The 20,659-nt window shown below is 46.5% G+C and overlaps 1 protein-coding gene across 1 annotated transcript in view; it reads left to right on the top strand.

Moving 5' to 3' along the window:
* The first annotated feature begins 1,346 nt into the window (after window positions 1-1,346).
* BAIAP2L1 (BAR/IMD domain containing adaptor protein 2 like 1) overlaps window positions 1,347-20,659 on the top strand; it is a 149,787-nt gene continuing 130,474 nt past the window's right edge. The window contains exon 1 of the mRNA XM_068244575.1: window positions 1,347-1,566. Coding sequence (XP_068100676.1) covers window positions 1,516-1,566 — 51 coding nt within the window. The 5' untranslated portion in view covers window positions 1,347-1,515. The remainder of the gene's footprint in view (window positions 1,567-20,659) is intronic.

Here is a 20,659-nt window from a genome sequence, read left to right as displayed (position 1 = left end):
TGACGTGAGTGACGGGACTCGGATCTTGTAGCTGCGGGTAGCGGAGGACAGCGGCGTGATATCGATCAGAGCGTATGGGGCTGGAGAAAGCCCCAGGTATGTATAAAATCTTTTTCATGTCCCCATCTCTGGTTCCCTTTAATGACTAACTGTACAAGATTCCTTTGCAAGCTTTCCAAACTTTAAAGATAACCTAAAGTCAAAAAAAAAAAAATGAGATTAACTCACCTGGAGCTTCCCTCAGCCCCCTGCAGACGATCGGTGCCCTCGCAGCTCCGCTCCGATGGCCCAGGACCCGCCGGCGAACACTTCCAGTTTAGCTGTCACCGGCCGACAGGCATGGGAACGCGAAGAATCACTCGCGTTTCCATGCCTGTCGGCCGGTGACGGCGAAACCGGAAGTCGTCGCCGGCGGGTCCAGAAGCATCGGACCGGAGCTGCGAGGGCACCGATCGTCTGCAGGGGGCTGAGGGAAGCCCCAGGTGAAATAATCTCATTTTTTTTGGTTGCCTTTAGGTTCACTTTGGGCTCTATTCATAAAAAAGTTGTGGCGAAAAAACTCCTGGAGGGAAAATACCGTAGCGGTATTTTACACTTCTGGGTGGTCATTCAAAAAAATCTTGCCAGCTGCGATGCAAGAGCGGAGATCTCCCGCTGAAAGCTGGCGGTAAGCTGTCGGAAGGCATGCGGAAACACTTCAGCCGGCAGAGTCCCTCCGTGCACTGCTCTCTCTGGGAGGTCTGTCCCATTCACTTGTATGTAATCCGCAAAATCAGAGAAAGCGGTATTTCCCGTACACATACCGCTTCCTCTAAACTTTATGAATGGCCATTTTGTTACTTTTTTCTAGAGTTTGTTACTTTTTCTAGATAAATCTAGAAAAACACTGGAGAAGGCGGAAATTTCTCACTCTGCTGGGGGATCGCAGATTTTCATGCGGGAACAGCTTTTATGAATGCCCACTTTGCTAAATGGACGTGAAAATCCGCTGTTTTGAGCGGAAAACTTGCGGGAAGGTTTTATGAATAGAGCCCTTTAAGTTTCTTCTTCAGGCATGTTCCAGAGCTGGATCAGAACCATACTGTATACCTTCGTATACAGTATCACCTAAACAACTTTTGTTGTTATGCCTTCGGATTCGCTTCAGTTGCTGACTGTACTTGCACTGTTTGTAAAGTTTCCAGCAGGGATCCCCACCTGAGAGCCATGTAACGTGCAGCCTGCAGATATAGTAGAGCGTCCTGCAGGAGCAGCAGTGCTGTCACCAAAGCACACCGCCCTCCGCTCCTCCTCCGCCCAGGTACGTCCCCTCCCGGCACCTGCTGCTGCTGCTGACCTCACCGGCCCCACCTTCCCGCTCTGTCCGCAGCAAGTTGTGACAGTAGTGCGGCGCCTCCGGAGGGAGCGGAGAGAGGCTGCGGCGGGTATGCGGAGGAGTAGCGGGCACAGCTAGCAGCAGGTGTGCGGAGCGTCCCTGTGTCTGTCTGCCATCCCTGTGTGACTACAGCCGGAGCCATGTCCCGGGACCCAGAGACCGTGGCCTGGATCACTGAGAACACCTACAAGGTATGGTCACCGGCTGCTGGGAAAGCGCTGATCACCTCCTGTGCCTGGTTACATTGTATGTCACCCTCTACCCATAGTGCCTGGAGCTGGACAGCCTGGTGCCTCCTGTGCATTCTCTGCTATGGGAACACATCTATAATAGTCACATATCCAAGGCACTTTGCTGCTGAACATTTGTACAGTTCTGGAAGTGCAGTGCTGTTTTCTAGCTGACACTTTTATTATCTAAGTTACTAATCTACTTGTTGCTTTTTTAGCATACTGTACTTCTGAACAAAGCTGTCTGTGGAAGTGGGCTGGGTATAGGGCGTACATTCGCTTTGGGTGCATATCATTTTGGCGAAGGGTGAGCCAAATGACTGCTCACCCTGCTGCCGTACAAATTTGGGGTGGCGCTAATTACTATTCCCCCTCCGTCCGAGTCGGAGGGAGAAGTAATTTGGAGTTCGGCAATTGCCAGATCCCCAAATTACCTTTACGCTTGGTGCGTACTATAAAATTGCTGCTGTAACCGCGCCGAACCTTGGCGCTATGGCGAGAAGCCCTGCACTGGGGTATAGGAGATCCTTTGCCTCCCTGGTTTAAAAAAACAAACAGAAAAACTCTGTATATAGGCTTGACCACTATCGCTTGAAATGTGACATTGTGGGGAATCAATTTGGACAATAATGGGTGTTAGTCGTTACCAAATGATCGCTCCATTCACACAGATCACATGTGGCTAGTCATGCACTTCCGGGTCTGCAGTTTAGTATTTCCGCTAACGATCTAATTGGTAGAGCATCGCTGTGCCATTGTTGAATTCATATGTGCATTGACATTGTTTGGCGATCGCTTGTTTTGCCACGGCGTGGATCGAGCATGTGTATGGAGCTTCAGTGCCATAGCTACTGACCTATTCCTTAGTTACACACTGTCTTTTATGTAAAAGAAAAGGACACTTTATGGTAAAAGTATTAATATCAGTACATGTCAGTTTTGAGGGTCACAAATATTGGCTCTTTTTTTTTTTTCTCCTGGGGGAAAAAATCGGTTGACTGTCTTACTTCTGAAATACGTCAGATTATTTAATGTGGAATATGGTTAGGTAGCATTATAGATTCTTGGAACAAATTTCTGGGATAAAATCCTTAATAGGATGGCTGGCATCTGTGCAAGAAGTCATTTAAACATTGCAATGTATACATTGGCACAAAAACTTCTGACAGGGCTATTTATACTTTAACTTTGCTGCATCTTCTAGACCAGCACGCGGCCACATGCTGATGTGCCCAGGGGTGTGACTGCAGGGGAGGGGGGGGGGGCAGAGCTGTAAGGGGCCCAAACTGCTACTTCACTCCCGCTGATAAAGGGTCTATCCTTCAGATCAGGTGTTTTTGTGGCTACATGTGTTATGGGTGTGAAGATTATAGTGCCCACACTTGGTTTATGACCATTGCAAGATTGGCCCCCAGGCTGTGAGGGTCACAAGGGGTAGGCAAGGGAAAGAGTGTGTACATTACAGGGCCCTATCAGTTTTGCTGGGGGGCCCTGTGATTTGTAGTGACTCCCCTGGATGTGCTGTATGCTTCATAGAACTACCTTATAGTTTTTTTGTGGTACTTTCTGTTTTAACTCCTGCTTTCAATAGTTTATTTGTGGATCCTACATCTAGTAACTGTATAGGTGAAACTTTGGATGCAATAAAATATCTATCATAGCAGTGCTATTCTCCAATTCCTCCCCCCTCTCTTTTCAAGGAAGTCCGATAAAAAGTTCTGTTGTGGACTGTTTCATATTTCTTTTTGTAACTCACTATCAGTAGGTGGCATCAGTTGGCTATGGTAATAATTTGAGTATTGCCAACTATATTGCAGATGTTAATGGTTACATCCAGGCAGAATAAAAAAAAATCCACTTACCTGGGGCTTCCTACAGCCCCTGGCAGCCGTCATGTGCCCTCGCCACAGCTCTGGTGGCTCCCGGTGTCCTCTGCTGCAGAAGCCGACCTCGCCAGGCTGGCTTCCTGGTCGGCTTCTTGTGTGTTCCCCCGCGCGGGTCACATGGTTGCAATGACATCATCAGGACGGTACTGTGCAGGCTGATCCTCTGCCTCTTAATACGTTCAGCCATAAACCCTGAACAAGTATGCAACATATCAGGCGTTTCTGATATTATTGTCAGATCTGACAAGATTAGCTGCATGCTTGTTCCTGTGTTATTCAAACACTACTGCAGCCAAATAGCTCAACAGGGCTGCCAGGCAACTGGTATTGTTTAAAAGGGAATGGATATGGCAGCCTCCATATTCTTTTCACTTCGGTTGTCCTTTTGAGGGGACAGAAGAGTTGTTGCTTCCGTGGGCAACTTGTGACAAAGGTCAGCTCCACTCAGATCTTACATTTAAAGGACACCTGAAGTGAGACTGGTATGAATGCTGTCATATTTATTACCTTTTAAACAATGCAAAATGCCTGGCTGTCCTGTTGTTCCTCTACCTCTAATACTTTTAGCCATAGACCCTGAAGAAGCATACAGAAGAGGTGCTAAGCAGGGCTTTTTGGCCCCCGCCTCGCGCTGGAAGGGCCAAAGCTAAGCACGTCTATAGCAGTAAAGCTATAGTCCGTGCCTCATGCACGGGTAATTGGGGGATCCTGCAATTGCTGCATGCTTGTTTCAGCTGTGTATACCAGACACTACTGCAGCCAAATAGATCAGAACTGCCAGGGAGCTGGTATTGTTTAAAAGGAAATAAATATGTCAGCCTCCATATCCCTCTCACTTCAGTTGTCCTTTAAGTATCTTTTAGTGACTACAGGTATGCTTACCACTAGAAATGGTCAATATTTCCTGCATACGTATAAATTATATGCAGCTTGAAAATAGGCAACTAAAATCCTTTTCTTGATGATTTGAATCAGCCCATTTCTATATGCATACAATTTACATGCAAGGGAAAATTATTTGCACACTATTGACCATGTCTACTTACGATACTTATTACTTTCCCATAGCTGGAGTCTGCTGCCTTTTATTACTGTATTTTCTGGACAATAAGACGCACTTTTTCTCCTCCAAAAGTGTGGGGGGAAAGTACATGCGTCTTATGGTCTGAATGTAACAATTGGGACCAGCATCGGGAGCCCACACATAAACATCTTGACCCTGCCGTCCACCGCACCAATGCCCCAGCAGGTCACTCACTTTAATTTTAATATCTGTGCCTCTGCTATATTGTTCCTACTGATGCCGGCCAATCATGTGGGGGCTCTGTCAGTCATGGCCGCTGCTGCTGCCAGACACGCTGACCCCTGCCGTCACTCTTCCTCCTGGCTTGATGCTTCCGGTACAGCATCGGCTGTGTGTGCGTTCCTTTAAGTCTTCTGCTCCAGAGGGCTGGCTTGCTCGCTCTTCCTGAAATGTGCCCATTTTGAGTGTCTGTCAGTCCTGGGGCAGTGGACGCTGACCCATGCCATGAACTGCCCCAGCGAGATCGCTCACTGTTCCTCCCAGCTTCTGCCTCCCATATGTCCCTATCGGATGCCGCCAGCTAATCAAGTGCGGGCCGATTGGTCTTGAGGGCGGGACCAGGCGCTGCCACTCTGGCCAATCACTGCACTCGCTGAGATTCCCCACATGATTGGCCAGCATCAGAAGGAACACTATAGAAGCAGAGGCCACGGAGATTACAATTAAAGTGAGTGACCCGCTGGGGCATTGGTGAGGTGGGTGGCGACCTGATAGGCTGGCAGGCATCTGAAGGGGGCTATGGGAGATGCAGTGACAGGACAGGACATCCACAGGACAGAGAGGGGGGCACTGGGCAGACAGAGGGGGGCACTGGGCAGACAGAGGGGGGCACTGGGCAGACAGAGGGGGGCACTGGGCAGACAGAGGGGGGCACTGGGCAGACAGAGGGGGGCACAGGACGTACATAGGAGGACAAAGGAAGGACTGAGGAGGACAAGGAGGGACACAAAAAGGACAAGGGGGAACCAAAAGGTACAAGGGAGATGTAATAATTTGGGGGGAAAGGTCCATAAGATGCCCCTGTACCATGGACGCACCAGTATAAGAATAATTTTTTTTACCCCCTGATTGTTGTCCTCAAAACCTAGGTGCGTCTTATGGTCCAGAGCGTCTTATGGTCCGAAAAATACGGTAATTCCTCTGCATGGCAGCTGCCATGTTGCTGGTGGAGTCATGTACACACATAGTAAGAACTACTGCATTGTAAAGTGGACAAATATGAAAGGATAGAAAAGAATGAGCCTTGGGGACTACGATGGATAGAGGTGCAATGAAAGTTCAGCTTGAAATGCCCGCTCTGCAGGCTGCAAACAGTGTGCTCTGGCTGGATGTAAACAATTGGAGAATAGCAGTTGAGACGGAGGTCGGTACTGCTGGTGATTAGTGATGGACGAACATTGTGAAAGAACGTTCATGAACCATTCTAATTATTGGGAAATCAACCTTTTGCAGCGAGCCCTATTGACTTTAATGGCAGGCAAACTTTTAAAACCTTCAGGGCATCTCTGCAACCACATTGTCTTTTAAGGGCTTGTTCACATTATAAGCGATTTCGCTTATTTTTAAGTGCTGTTGATTTTAAAAATCACCTTAAAAACGCTTGTGTAATGTTAGCTTATGTGAGTTCTCTCACATAACCGATGAGCTTTCTATCCAATCGCAAACGCGGGTCCTGCAGCATGTCCTTAGCATTTGCGATTCAACAGAAAGTATAGCAAAAAATGCTAAAAGCTTGAAAAATATATTTGAAAAGTGATTTGCTGAGCGCTTTGATGAATAAATACATTGTATTTATTCATTTCCAGGTCAAAGAGTTTGCTTCCTGATTGACATCAGGAAGTGAACAAAACATCACTATGCTAAAGCGCTTAGAAAAAAACACTTCTGTAAACGAAAATCGCTCTGAAAGCACTTAGAAAAGCGCTAACAAAATTGCTCAGCGGAAGTGCGCTGATGATTTATAATGTAAACCAGGCCTGAATCACCAAATTTTATGGTATGTCGAGGGAAACAATGGGGAAAAAGGGATTTTTTTTCCCCAAAAAAGACATTGGTTTTTGAGAAAAACAATCTTAAAGGAATACTTAAGTCTAAAAAAAAAAAATGAGATTTACTCACCCGGGGCATCCCTCAGCCCCCTGAAGCTGGATGGTGCCCTCGCAGCCCCGCTCCGATCGTCCTGTCCCCGCCGGCGGCTACTTCCGGGTTCGGCGACAGCCGCTGACAGGCTGGGAACGCGAGTGATTTTCCGTGTTCCCAGCCACTATACCACCCTCTATGCTGCTATAGCGTATAACATTTACGCTATAGCAGCACAGAGTGTTATATAGCGGCTGGGAACGCGGAAAATCACTCGCGTTCCCAGCCTGTCAGCGGCTGTCGCCGAACCCAAAAGTAGCCGCCGGCGGGTAGAGGACGATCGGAGCGGGGCTGCGAGGGCACCATCAAGCTTCAGGGGGCTGAGGGATGCCCCGGGTGAGTAAATCTCATTTTTTTTTTTTTAGACTTAAGTATTCCTTTAAAGTAACAATAGGAAAGGGTTTTTTTTTTTTATTCTTTTATGTGGTTAAATGGCAGATAATGTATCAACCAATCGGTAGTGTACATTTACATGTGTGAAAAGAGAGAGCAGTGAATTTAATTGACTATAAAGGGATTTTACTGTAGTAGGTATTGTGAAAGCAGCTTGTGAGTGAAGACTAAAGAATATAGTTTGGCTTTAAGGCCTGTGCCAATGGCGTGGTGCAGTGCTGTGAAGAAAATGTGGTTAGGAACATTTTTATGTGGTGGAGCAGGGCAGCCCACACTCAGCTGTAATGAGTAGGACTGCAACGGTCTGTATTCCACCACAGCTACCCAGCTCCTAATGATCAACGCTGACTTTTATTACCCTGCTGAGCTACTGCTCTGGTGTCTCTGTATTCTACTTTGAAGGGACTACCGGCAGGACTGTGTTGGCCTCACTCCCTCCTGCATGGTGCAACGCACAAGCCATGCATTCAAATGCAACTGCCTGCTTATTGTAGCACTTTCACCTTATGCATGGAGTGTAAATAGCAGTACATATATTTACCCAGATCTGTACATCATTCCTAAGGGAGATCTGAAGAAGAACGAGGAACAAAGCGATTGTCCTTCTGAAAAAGGGACATTTGGGAGCTATGGATTGTGTCAGTAAAAACACTGATTTGGGTAACAGTCTGCTGCCTTTACAGCCTTTTCCTAACTAGGAGTGGATATTGAAATGCGATTACTATTCTGTATTAAAAGTTGAGTGTTTAAAGGGACACTTAAGTCAAACAAAAAAAATGAGTTACCTAGGGCTTCCAATAGCCCCCTGCAGCTGTCCGGTGCCCTCACCGTCTCCCTCCGATCCTCTTGGCCCCGCCAGCAGCCACTTCCTGTTTCGGTGACAGGAGCTGACAGGCTGGGGACGCGAGTGATTCTTCACGTTCCCAGACACATTAGCACCCTCTATGCTGCTGTATGGTTTATGATATATGCTATAGCAGCATAGATGGCGCTATTGTGACCAGGAACGCGAAGAATCACTCGCGTCCCCAGCCTGTCAGCTCCTGTCACCGAAACAGGAAGTGGCTGCCGGTGGGGCCAGGAGGATCGGAGGGAGACGGCGAGGGCACAGGACAGCTGCAGGGGGCTATTGGAAGCCCTAGGTTAGTAAAACTCATTTTTTTTTTTGTTTGACTTAAGTGTCCCTTTAAAGAGACCCTGAGACAGCAAGGGAGAGAAAAATCACAAATACTAGGGGCTTCCTCCAGCCAGCCCCCGCCACTCCAGGCTTATCGCTCCCTCCCTGTCCTCCTCCGACTCCTAGATGATCTGCCATATACCCTGGAAAGTCCTCCAGTCTGGGGCATACTGTGTATGCCCGACCGTGAGCGCGCCGACTGGAGGACTTTTCGGGGTCGGTTACAGAAGATCTAAGAGTAAGAGGAGGACAGTGAGGGAGCAATAAAGCTGGAGGGAGCTGGAGGAAACCCCTAGTATGTATAATTCCCTCCCCATCCCAGGTACACTTTAAAGGGACTCTGAGCAATCAAAAAAAAAACTGGTACTTATCTGGGGCTTCCTCCAGCCCATCTTAGGCCGTGAGGACCCTGGCAGCTCAGTTACCGGCAACTTTCGGGCTGAAGGTTGGCCGGTTCTTCCTGAATGGGGACACTCCATGTCATTGCACTGGCTGGGGTAACAGTCCTGAGCATGCGCGGTTCAGAGTTAGAAAAGGACTGTCATGCTGGACAGCGTGATGCCGGGAAGATCCAGCCGACCTTCAGCCCGAAAATCGCTGGTAACGGAGCCGCCAGCGGGACCAGGAGAGGAGGCTGGAGGAAGCCCCAGGTAAGTACCAGTTTCAATTTTTTTTTTTTGACTGCTCAGAGTCCCTTTAAATGAAAGAAACACTTTTTAGAACTTTTGTATGACCCGTTTGGTTCAGGAGCTGATGATTAATTAACTAGCAGCTTGGTTAACTAATCAACAACTCAGACACCTGATTAGAAGTTCTGGTTCAGCGCTGCTAATTCAGTTTCCAAAAGCTCAGAAAAAGTTTTTTGCTAAAGAAATTAAGCACACAATTTTAGTACAGATTAGTAATGTCAGCTTATTTCATTATCCGCCTTTTGCTGGTGAATACAATTTATAAATGAATGTTCAGCGCTGCGTAATATGTTGGCGCTTTATAAATTCAATTAATAATAATAATAATAATAATAATTGGTACTTATCCGTTAGCCGGGCGCATCCTCTAGGTGGCGACAAAACTCCACCAGAGTTACATCTTTCCCTACTATCCATGTCGGCCTGGAGGGGGAATAGTAATTAGCGCCACCTGCCGGATGCGCCCGGCTAACGGATAAGTACCTAATAATGGATGCCAGTGGTTTGAGGTTTGATAATGCTCTAATTTGTGGTGTTTAATGACAGTAGATGAAATCAAGTTGTATGTTAGTCATTTAGTTGCGCTACATTTCCCTGTCACTAAGCAATAACACATCTACACCGAGCCTTGTGTGACTGTGTCCCTGTGTCTCATTGTATACTGTAATTAGAAGCACATTAGGCAACATGGGCCATTTGAAGTTCCTGGTTTCGTTACACATTACCTTTGTATTTACAAAGTTTCATTAAACCGTGCTTTGCCAGGTTTTTATTGGCTGGATAGTGTAACGGTTATAGGACAACTTTAGTGAGAAGAATGAGGCTGCCATATTTATTTCCTTTTAAACAATACCAGTTGCCCGGCAGCTCTGCTGATCTATTTGGCAGCAGTAGTGTCTGAATCACACCAGAAACAAGCATGCAGCTAATCTTGTCAGATCTGACAATAATATCAAACACCTGATCTGCTGCGTGCTTGTTCAGGGTCTGTGGCTAAAAGTATTAGAGGCAGATGATCAGCAGAGCAACTGGTATTGCTTATAAGGAAATAAATATGTCACCCTCCATATACCTCTCATTACAGTTGTCCTTTAAGGGCTCTGCCTCTGACACAGGAGACCAGGGTTTGAATCTCGGCTCTTCCTGTTCAGTATGCCAACACCTAAGAGTATTGGTCTAGATTCCCTAAAGGGGCCCATACACTGATCGATTTCAATGATCATTCAATTGATCGGCCGTAAATTGATGGCTGATCGATTTGCGGCCGATTTCTATCGATTTGATCTATCTGACAGGATGGAAAATCTAGGTTGGCAGAAGATCGATGGCCCATAGAGTTGCATTGGATCTAATGGTGCAAAAATGCATTTAGATCGAGTTTCAATAGATTTCCAATATATTTCATTCTGTTCCTAGTGTGTGGCACACATCAGATAGATTCCTGTCAGATTCGACCTGTCCGTCGACATCTGACACACATCTATCTGATGGTCAAATCTGCTGCAAATCAGTGTATGGCCACCACACTGTTATTTGTCTTGTCTATTGATGTATTTGTTCCTATTGGGGGGGAATCCCTGTCACTTCATGTTCCAGTATTATGGCAAGCAGAACTTATCCAGCAGCAAGAAAGCAGTCAGTGGCCAGCACACTATAGAGCCTGTATGTTGCCTATATATAGCACTCAAAACTCACCTTTTCACTCTGGCCTACCACCCCTCACAAGTGCTCTAAACCTACAGCTGAACTCTGGTCCCCTACCATTCGTGTACTTACCTCTCCCTCTAGATTGTAAGCCTTTGGGCAGGGTCCTCCTCCTTTTGTGTCCTACCTGATCTTGCACCTCCATTACTGTGAACCTATGCTATGCATCTGAGTGAACCTAACCTGCCTGATCTCCATGCTCCATCCAGTGACTGACTAAGCATTACCTTTGTACTCTTACTATGGTGTGTGATCTGGTTTTCTTGTATTCCTGTATTGTCATATTGCTGTATGTGAGCCCTAAATATTGTCTGTAACCTAAATTAATGTTCAGCGCTGCGTAATATGTTGGCGCTTTATAAATACAATAAATAATAATAATAATAATAATAATATATATTCAGGGGCATCAAGTAGATACAGCCAGCCACTATAGAAGGAACAAAGTCATATGGACCAATTCATTAAATAAAACTGCCTATCTGAATGGGATGCCACCTCCTAATATCCTGGTACAGTAATGGCTTACCCCAACTCCCCTGCATTATGACTAACCTTGTCCTCTGACCATTCCCTAGGGGTCAGTTCACACTATAGGGATACAAAACTGATTTGTGAAACTCTTACGTTTTTGATCCGCGACCCTCTGTTCCGTTAGCGAGCGGTGAATGCGACGCATCCGTTCATCCAGAAAAATTGCTTCCTCTCCAAACTTGCAGCCCGTTTGTTGGAACGGGCGAAATGGATCTGTTACAACAGAGCAATGTGACTGGATCCTTTTTATTAGCATAGGACTATTCACATCTGTTAAGGTCCGCCCCGTTACGGTCTGCTAAACAGACCATTTTTATGGGCAGTGTGAACTGGCTCCTACTCTGCATTCTCCTTTGCCTAGCACTAACCTTAAAGGGCAACTGAAGTGAGAGGTATGTGAAGGCTGCCATATTTGTTTCCTTTTAAACAATACCAGTTGCCTTGCAGCTCTGCTGTTCTATTTTGGCTGCAGTAGTGTTTGAATCACACACCAGAAACAAGCATGCAGCTAATCTTGTCAGATCTGACAATAATGTCAGAAACACCTGATCTGCTGCATGCTTGTTCAGGAGCTGTGGCTAAAAAAGTATTAGAGGCAGAGGATCAGCAGGTCTGCCTGGCAGCTGGTATTGCTAAAGGATACCCCAACTGAAATGTGACATAATGAGATAGACATGTGTATGTACAGTGCCTAGCACACAGATAACTATGCTGTGTTCCTTATTTTATTTTTCTGCCTGAAAGAGTTAAATATAAGGTATGCAAGTGGCTGACTCAGTCCGGACTCAGACAGGAAGTGACTACAGTGTGACCCTCACTGATAAGAAATTCCAACTATAAAACATTTTCCTAGCAGAAAATGGCTTCTGAGAGCAAGAAAGAGGTAAAAAATCGGAAAATTGTATACTCACCTTCCGTAATTTTCCTTTCCTGGATCAAACGATGGCGGCATACATATGGGTTATGGCTCCGCCCCCTGAACCCGATAGGACAGACTACCTATAAAACCTTTTGACCTGCCCCCTCCAGCCATTCTTGGTGTAAATCAGTCCTCGAATGGACCAGAGGGAGGGATTGGTATGCCGCCATCGTTTGATCCAGGAAAGGAAAATTACGGAAGGTGAGTATACAATTTTCCGATTTCCTGGACCAAACATGGCGGCATACATATGGGATGTAACAAATCACACTTGAGGGAGGGAATTCTGCAAAAGTAACAAAATTTATTTACACAGATAATACAGCTCTTCCAAAATCCACAGAAGACAAGGCAGCAGGATCAACATGATAATGTTTGAGGAATGTGCTTACAGAAGACCAACCTGCTGCTCTACATACAGATTCAACTGAAACTTTAGAAAAACATGCCCAGGAGGCAGACATGCCCCTGGTAGAATGAGCATTAATCTCTCTCGGAACAGGTAACCCCCTAATGCTGTAACATTTTTGAATCGTCTTAACCAGCCAAGAAGCAATGGTCCTAGAGGTAACCTGCATGCCCTTTCTTGGACCTCTGAAATTAATAAATAAGTGGTCGGAAGACCTGAAAGAGGCCGTGGCCTCCAGATAAGACTTAATTGATTGTCCCACATCCAGTGGGTGACATGCCTCCTCCAAGAAGAAAGTAGGTAGAGAGAGTTCCTGATTTATATGGAACCCTGAAGCAACCTTTGGGATGAAATGTAACACAGGCCTAACCACTACCCTATCTGGGAAAAACTCCAATAGGTTATTGGCACAACCCAGGGCCTGTAAGTCTGAGTCTCTCTTTCCGGATGCCATAGCGGTTAGAAAGACTGTTCTTAGAACTAAATTCTCCAAAGAAATTGATTGAAGTGGGAAGAAAGGAGGGGAAGACAATACCTCCAATACCATTGTCAGATCCCACTTTGGGAAGAAAGGCTTTCTAGGTGGACGGATCTTGAAAACTGCTTGCACAAACTGTATCACCAATGGATGGACCGCCCATCGGTGGTTTGTCAAGGCTGAAAGAGCAGACACCTGAACTTTAATAGCTGCCACACTGAGACCCTTGCCCACTCCTGTTTGTAAAAAATCCAATACATTCTGAACTTCTGGACGCAGACTGTCGAAGCCTTTATCAAGAGCATAAGCAACAAACTTCTCCCAGATACGATAATAGGTAGTATTCGTAGAAGGCTTCCTTGCTTTTAACAGAGTCTCTATCACCTGAGAGGAGCATCCGACATCAGTATACTTCTTCCTCTCAATTTCCAGGCCGCTAAACTCAGACCGCTGACTCCTGGATGAAGAAGGCGACCTTGTGACAGAAGATCGTGATTCGGTGGTAACTTGATTGGGTCTTCTATGCTCAGAAACATTGCTAAGGCGAACCAAGGTCTCCTGGGCCAGAAGGGAAGTATAGCGATGATCGTGCACCGCTCCCTGCAAAGCCTTTGAAGAAACCTGGGGATCAGAGGAAACGGAGGGAAGGCATATCCCAGGGAGAAGTTCCATTCTTGGACCAGGCAATCCACTGCTGCTGATGCTGGGTGCTGAAAGCGAGAAAAGAATCTCTGTACTTTGTTGTTCTGGGGAGAGGCCAATAGATCTATCTGTGGATATCCCCACCTCCTGGTAATCCACTGGAAGATCCTCTTGTCCAGAGACCACTCGTGGGGATCTGCAAATTCCCTGCTTAGGTGATCCGCTAATATATTCTTCTCTCCCGGGAGATAAGTTGCTGTGAGGTCTGACAAATTCCTCATTGCCCAGGCCATCAGATGTCCAGTCTCTTGAAGGAGTGACCGACTCCTGGTACCTCCCTGTCTCCTGATATAAGCCACTGCGGACACGTTGTCTATCTTCAATAAGACCGATCTTCCGTATATCAGGTGTTGGAAGGCCTTCAAGGCCAGGAATGCCGCTCTCAGTTCCAGGAGATTCGAGGGAACTCCCTCCTGTAATGTCCTCCATTTGTTCTGCATCTGGATCCCATTGCAGTGGGCCCCCCAACCTCTTATACTGGCATCTGTGGTAATTACTATCGGCACATCTGGCTGGATCTGCCGACAATTCCTTAGATTCTGCTCCCTGGTCCACCATCTGAGGGAAATCCTCACCTGGAGGGGAAGATGGAACCTCTGTACCAAGCTTGTTCTGTTCCAATGATGCAAAAAGAATATCTGAAGCTCTCTGAGGAACCAGTGTGCCCACTTTACCATCGGGATAGATGATGACAAGGTCCCCAACAGACTTAAACAGTCCCTGGTGGTCAGAAAAGGAACTTTCAGAGCCCTCTGCACCTTCATCTGGATTGTGACAATCTTCTGATCCGGCAGGCATACTTGATTTTGTATTGTCCTGAATCTTGCTCCTAGAAAAATCAGATCCTGTGCAGGAGAGAGCTGACTCTTCTTGGTATTTACTAACCAGCCCAAGCGATGGAGTAGATTGAGCAGGATTTCCTGATGTTGCAACAACTCCTGACGATCCTGATGAAGTAACAGGATGTCGTCCAGGTAATGGTAAATCCTCAATCCCTGAAGCCTCAAATATGCAATTACTGGCAGTAGCACCTTGGTAAAGGTTCTTGGGGCTGTGGAGAGACCGAAAGGCAAACATCGGAACTGATAGGCTCTTCCATTTAGTGAGAACCTGAGAAACTTCTGGAACTCTCTTTTTATGGGAATGTGAAGGTAGGCATCGGACAAATCTACTGTCGACATCCAATCCCCTACAGCTATCATTGGAATGATGGATTGCAGAGACTCCATCTTGAAGTGACTGATCTTTATGTGTTTGTTCAGGAACTTCAGGTCGAGTATCGGTCTCCAGCCTCCTGTAGACTTTCTTACTAAGAATAGTGGAGAAAAGATTCCCCTCCGACATTCTTTGCTTGATAATGGAATGATCGCTTCTTCCTCCAGTAATGTCTCTACAAATTCGTTTAGGGTCTGAGACTTCTCGTTGTTTTGAGGCATGGTTGTGGCCATGAATTTGAAGTGTGGGGGATTCTTCTTGAACCTCCAGGAGTGACCCGTCCTCAGAGTATTTAACACCCAGGGATCTCTGATTATCCCTACCCAAGATCTCCAATAGAGGCCTAATCTGGCCCCTACCGGATAATCCTGAGTAAGCGCCCCATCAAAAACGCTTTGGATTCTGCAGAGTGTCGGAGGAAGCCTTTGCCTTCATCCCCTTCATAAAGGTGGACTGTGTCCCCTTCCAGCTTCTGTTAAACTGCCTCCCCGGCTTATAAGATCTTGCTTGTTGAAACCTGCTGTTGGGGACTCTTCTTGGGGCCTGCTGTCTGAAGGGCCTCTGTTTCCTATCCTGTGGAATCAGGCCCGATTTTCCTCCCGTCACCATCGAAATAGCACTATCCATCTGAGCGCCAAACAAACGGGAACCATCAAAGGGAATCTTACACCAATTAGACTTTGATGCTTGATCGGCTGACCAGGGCTTCAGCCACAGGGCCCTTCTGGCGGTGACACTGTATAACATTGATCTTGCCGCTGATCTAATGATGTCAATGGCCGCTTCCCCCATGAAATCTCCTGTCAATTTCAACTCATCCAGAGCCTTTATGATCTCCTGCTTGTCAGCACCTGCATTGATTGCTGCCTCCACGTTGTCTACCCATACGCGAGTGGCCTTTGCTAGGGAGGTCAAGGCGATGGCTGGCCTGCAGGCTGAACCGGCAGACAGAAAGGCCTTTCTAACATCCGTGTCTATCTTCCTGTCTAAAGGTTCCTTGAAGGCAACCACGTTTTCCATAGGCAGAGTCACATGCTTGGCCAGTCTGGCCACTGATGCATCAACTACCGGCGCCGAGTCCAATAACTTTGCATCCTCCTGCCTCAGAGGATAAAGTTTAGACAGTTTATTATTGAGAGATGGTTTTTGTTCCACCTTACTCCATTCTTTCAGCATAACATCTTTTATCACTTTCATGAATGGGAAAACCTTTGGTTGCTGGTCTAAATGAGGATAGTACTTATCTGGCTCCTGCACTGTACCCTCCTCATCTTGCCATTCAATAGCTGCCTTAATATCTGTAAGAAATGCCGGCACTAGGGCAAAATTAAACCCCACTGGGGATAAATCCTCTTGAGACAGATGGTCTTCCGGAAGAGCCTGAGCAACTGCTGCTGTCCCAGGCTGAGAAGGTGCCATATTCTGGAAAGTCTCCTGCACCGCCTGTTGGATGAAAGCTAACACCTGTTGGTTATCAGAGTCTCTGTCCCTTCCGAGTTCTGCAAAGCAAGCCTCGCAAACCCTCTTATCAGGCATTGCTGGCAGGGAGCATGACCAGCATTGATTCTGAACAGGTCTCTGGAAAGGCTCAAAGGGGTCTGACTCTGGAGACCTATTCCACTCCCCCCTGCCTTTCCTAGGGGACCTATTCTCATAGCGTCCTCTCCGTCTGTCGGCGGAAAAGCGATCAGTGGACCGCTCTCTCCTTCTGTCTCTGGAACGTCTATGTGAAGGGGAACGGTACTGCCGTCTCCTAGACGATTCCCTGTATCTTCTGCTTCTGCTCCGGGATCTACTTCTGCGGTCTCTAGGAGATCTTCTCCGGGATCTACTCCTATGCTCTCTGGAGGACCTTCGCCTGGCTGCAGACTTGTTACGGGAATGATGGCTCCTGTCTCTGGAACGTGACCGAGATTGCCGTCTCTTAGATGCCGACTTGCGATCTTTCGGCACCTGGCCACTTCCTCCTTCCCCCGGACTGTGGAAACATAGAATACACATATGTTTCCACAAGAATCCGTGTATACCAGAAATACAAAATGAGGGAAAGCACTCTTTTAACCTGGAACCCCTGTGCTTGGGAGAACTTAAAAGGATCACCCTGTGTGCATAATCAGAAAGGCTGCTTTTAGCAGCCCATTACCTGACAACGACCACCTCCTCTCTAGGCTCCACATTATCCATTTCTCTATTTAAGAGAAAGATAAAGAGCCATAAGAAAGTTTACCATAACAGCATAGAAATTGCATAGCATTGCATTGCATTTCATAATAATACTGTGAATCATACCTGCTCCAGCAGACAGATCAGCATGTAATCCTGGGTCAGATCAGCTTCAGTTCGTACAGCCTTCAGCTCAGTCCCCTGTCAGCGCCTGCTGTCTCAATCAGAGACGCCAAAGCAGCGTGCGAGACTCAGAGCTGCTTCCGGGTCCTCCCCAAATGCAGAAGAGCAGCCAATCAGCGGCGACTCTGCAAATCTCGCCTCTCGCGAGAGTTCCTGCGCATCGGCGCTATGATGCTAGACGGAGGGGTCAGGCGGCGCCATTAAGAAAGAGGGCAGCCGGCCACAAACAGCAAAGCTGCTGCACACGGAGGAAAACGCCATTAAACCCTATTTAAGGGTACAGGACGCTCCTCAAGGACGGGAGAGGCTGAACCCTTCCTGCACAGGCTTGAAAAGAAAGAAAAAAAAAAGAAAGGTAAAAGAGAAATAAAGAAAAAATAAAAGGAAAAAAATAGGCAACCTGTCCATTCGAGGACAGAAAAAAAGAATGGCTGGAGGGGGCAGGTCAAAAGGTTTTATAGGTAGTCTGTCCTATCGGGTTCAGGGGGCGGAGCCATAACCCATATGTATGCCGCCATGTTTGGTCCAGGAAAGGGGAATTTCTTATCAGTGAGGGTCACACTGTAGTCACTTCCTGTCTGAGTCAGGACTGAGTCAGCCACTTACATACCTGATATTTAACTCTTTCAGGCAGAGAAAGAAAAAAAGGAACACAGCATAGTTATTTGTGTGCTAGGCACTGTACATACACATGTCTATCTCATCATGTCACATTTCAGTTGGGGTATCCTTTAAAAGGAAATAAATATGGCAGCCTCCATATCCCTCTCACTGTACTTTAACCTCTCGTTAACTGCAAGCGCTGTGATAGCTCTTAATAATTCTATCCTCGGCTTTCATTTTCATCTAACCTGAACCTTTTAAAATAACCTAATAAACAATCTATTGTTCACTCTAGCCTAATGCAGTATGTCTGTGAACACTGAAGGTGGCCACACATCAGCCGATTGGCAATCAGCAAGAGGGTGGATGTGGTGTCACAAGGCTGTTTCCCAATCAATTTCAACATGGAATTGATGGAGAATCGGCCTGTGGTGTATGGGCAGGGCACAGATCTCTCTCTCTCTGATCTGCTCATACATCGCCTGATGTTTGGGCGCCTTAACCACTTGCCGACCAGGGCTTTTCCGAATGACCTGTGCTGCGTAGGCTCTCCAGCCCGCAGCACAGATCATGTTTTAGCCAGGGCGATCAGACTTACCCCCTTTTTTCCCCACTAGGGGGGATGTCCTGCTGGGGGGGTCTGATCACCGCCGGCTCTCTGCGCTTTGCGGGGGGGGCTCTTTACAGCCCCCCTCCGCAGCGTTTTCAGCGCTCCGTCCCTCTCCCTCCCTTCCCCTCTGAGCTGCGCAGGACGGATATCCGTCCTGCGCATTGTAGGATAGGCTTCAGCCTATCAAATGACGGCGATCCCCGGCCAATCTGAGGCCGGGGATTGCCGATCTGCCTTACGGCGCTGCTGCGCAGCAGCGCCGTATGATTTAAACAGCGGGGATTTCTTCCCCGCGTGTTTACATTTTGCCGGCGAGCCGCGATCGGCGGCTCTCCGGCTGTTCACGGAGACAGCCTCCGTGAACGATCCATGGAAACTTGCAGACGACCAGTTTACGCCAATCGGCGTTAGCTGGTCGTCAAGAGGTTAAAGGTGGCCATACATGGTACAATTTTACATTTTTTTTTTCGATCAGATAATTTAGTTCGATTATTCCGTTAGATTGAATATAAAGGTTTTTCCAGCATGTCCAATCAGATTTTTCTCGAAAAAAACGTGATAATCGTTCGAATTTCGTGATCGAAAAAAAAAATTCAACTTTCATTCGATCATTTAGATTGAATAAACGGGAAAATTTAACATTTTTATTGTATCGTGTATGAGCACCATTAGAGCAGGTCACAAGTGTATGTCCAGATAAAGCGCACATACTTTGGCACACTTTTTTGGTGATGGGAGAATTGCTGAAAAATAATTCATTTTTTCAATAGCAGCTAATCTAAAAAACATTGTGTGACTAAATGCATCAGTTTTTTCCCAACTGGTGATTTTTGCACATATGTTGCTGTTAAACTCTGCACAAAGCTTTACCTTTTACCAGCATTCAATAACTTGCCTATCTAGAAATCATCTTTATGACTAAATAGCTTCTGCATAAATGAAACTGTGAATACACAGAAAGTGAAAGGATTTTACGAATGACGCACAGTACAGCTGTACACATCACTGTAACATCACGGTCTATACCACCTCCTTACTGATATCACCCGCAGCTGTACTCCGGTCCCCTACCTTTCGTGCCCCTACCTCTCCCTCTATTGTAAGCCTTCGGCAGGGTCCTCCTCCTTATGTTTCCTACCTGACCACGCACCTACATTACCATACACCCATCCCATGGATCTGAGTGAACTTGACTTGCCTAATCTCCATGCTCCCATCCAGTGACAAAGCATTACCTTGTACTCATACTGCGCTGCTTGATCTGGTTTGCATGTATTCCTGTATTGCCTTATTGCTGTACTAGTGACCTTAGCCCGTTTAAAAACGGGCTAGGTCTGTCACCACATCGCGCACGTGCACGCGTGTCTCTGTCCGTCCCTGCACATGCGCAGTAGCGCAAAACAACACACACACACACACACACACACACACACACACACACACACACACACACACACACACACACACACACACACACACACACACACACGTATTATTATATAGGATGTCACTCCAAAATATTGTCTGTAACCTTAACTCATGTCCAGCGCTGTGTAATATGTTTGGCGCTTTATAAATACAATAAATCCTCTATACCAGCTGATAACTAACATTAACAGACTATAAGCCCCAGTGGGTTGTCCTCACTTACTGTAGTGGGAGTTCAGGCATGCTGATGAGTGCTGACTTTATTAAATAGCTGGCAAAGGGATGATGGGTAACACTGTACTAAAGCTTTTGTTATATATATGTTTTTTAACCTGATTTCAGGTAGACTTTATAATGGGAGCGAAGCGCTCCTACGGAACTGATTTGTGTTTATATGGATGCTTGGTCACAGGTTTGACCAGGCACTAGACTTTACAAGTGGCAGCAGAGCAAGTGACTTACATATCATGGAGATATGCTTTGTGCCTTTCCAAATGTGAAATTTCTGCATAAAGTAGAATTGCACTTTTAAAGGGTTGATCCATTTTTGAACAAAAGTTGGTTTAACATGTATCATCAGTATGTAAGTTATGTTGTGACTGTAGAAAATTAAACATTTTACTTCAATTTACACAGTAGCTACTAGAATTTTTCTTAGGACATTTATTGGAAACCATGGCAGCAGTTTACACCAACAGAGATGCAACAAAAGATGGCATGGATAACGCTGAAGCAGCT

Source organism: Hyperolius riggenbachi, chromosome 7 (genome assembly GCF_040937935.1).
Source record: "Hyperolius riggenbachi isolate aHypRig1 chromosome 7, aHypRig1.pri, whole genome shotgun sequence".
In the NCBI taxonomy this organism is placed as follows: Eukaryota; Metazoa; Chordata; class Amphibia; order Anura; family Hyperoliidae; genus Hyperolius; species Hyperolius riggenbachi.
The sequence above is the reverse complement of the archived record's forward strand: the minus strand, read 5'-3'. Positions and strand labels throughout refer to the sequence as shown.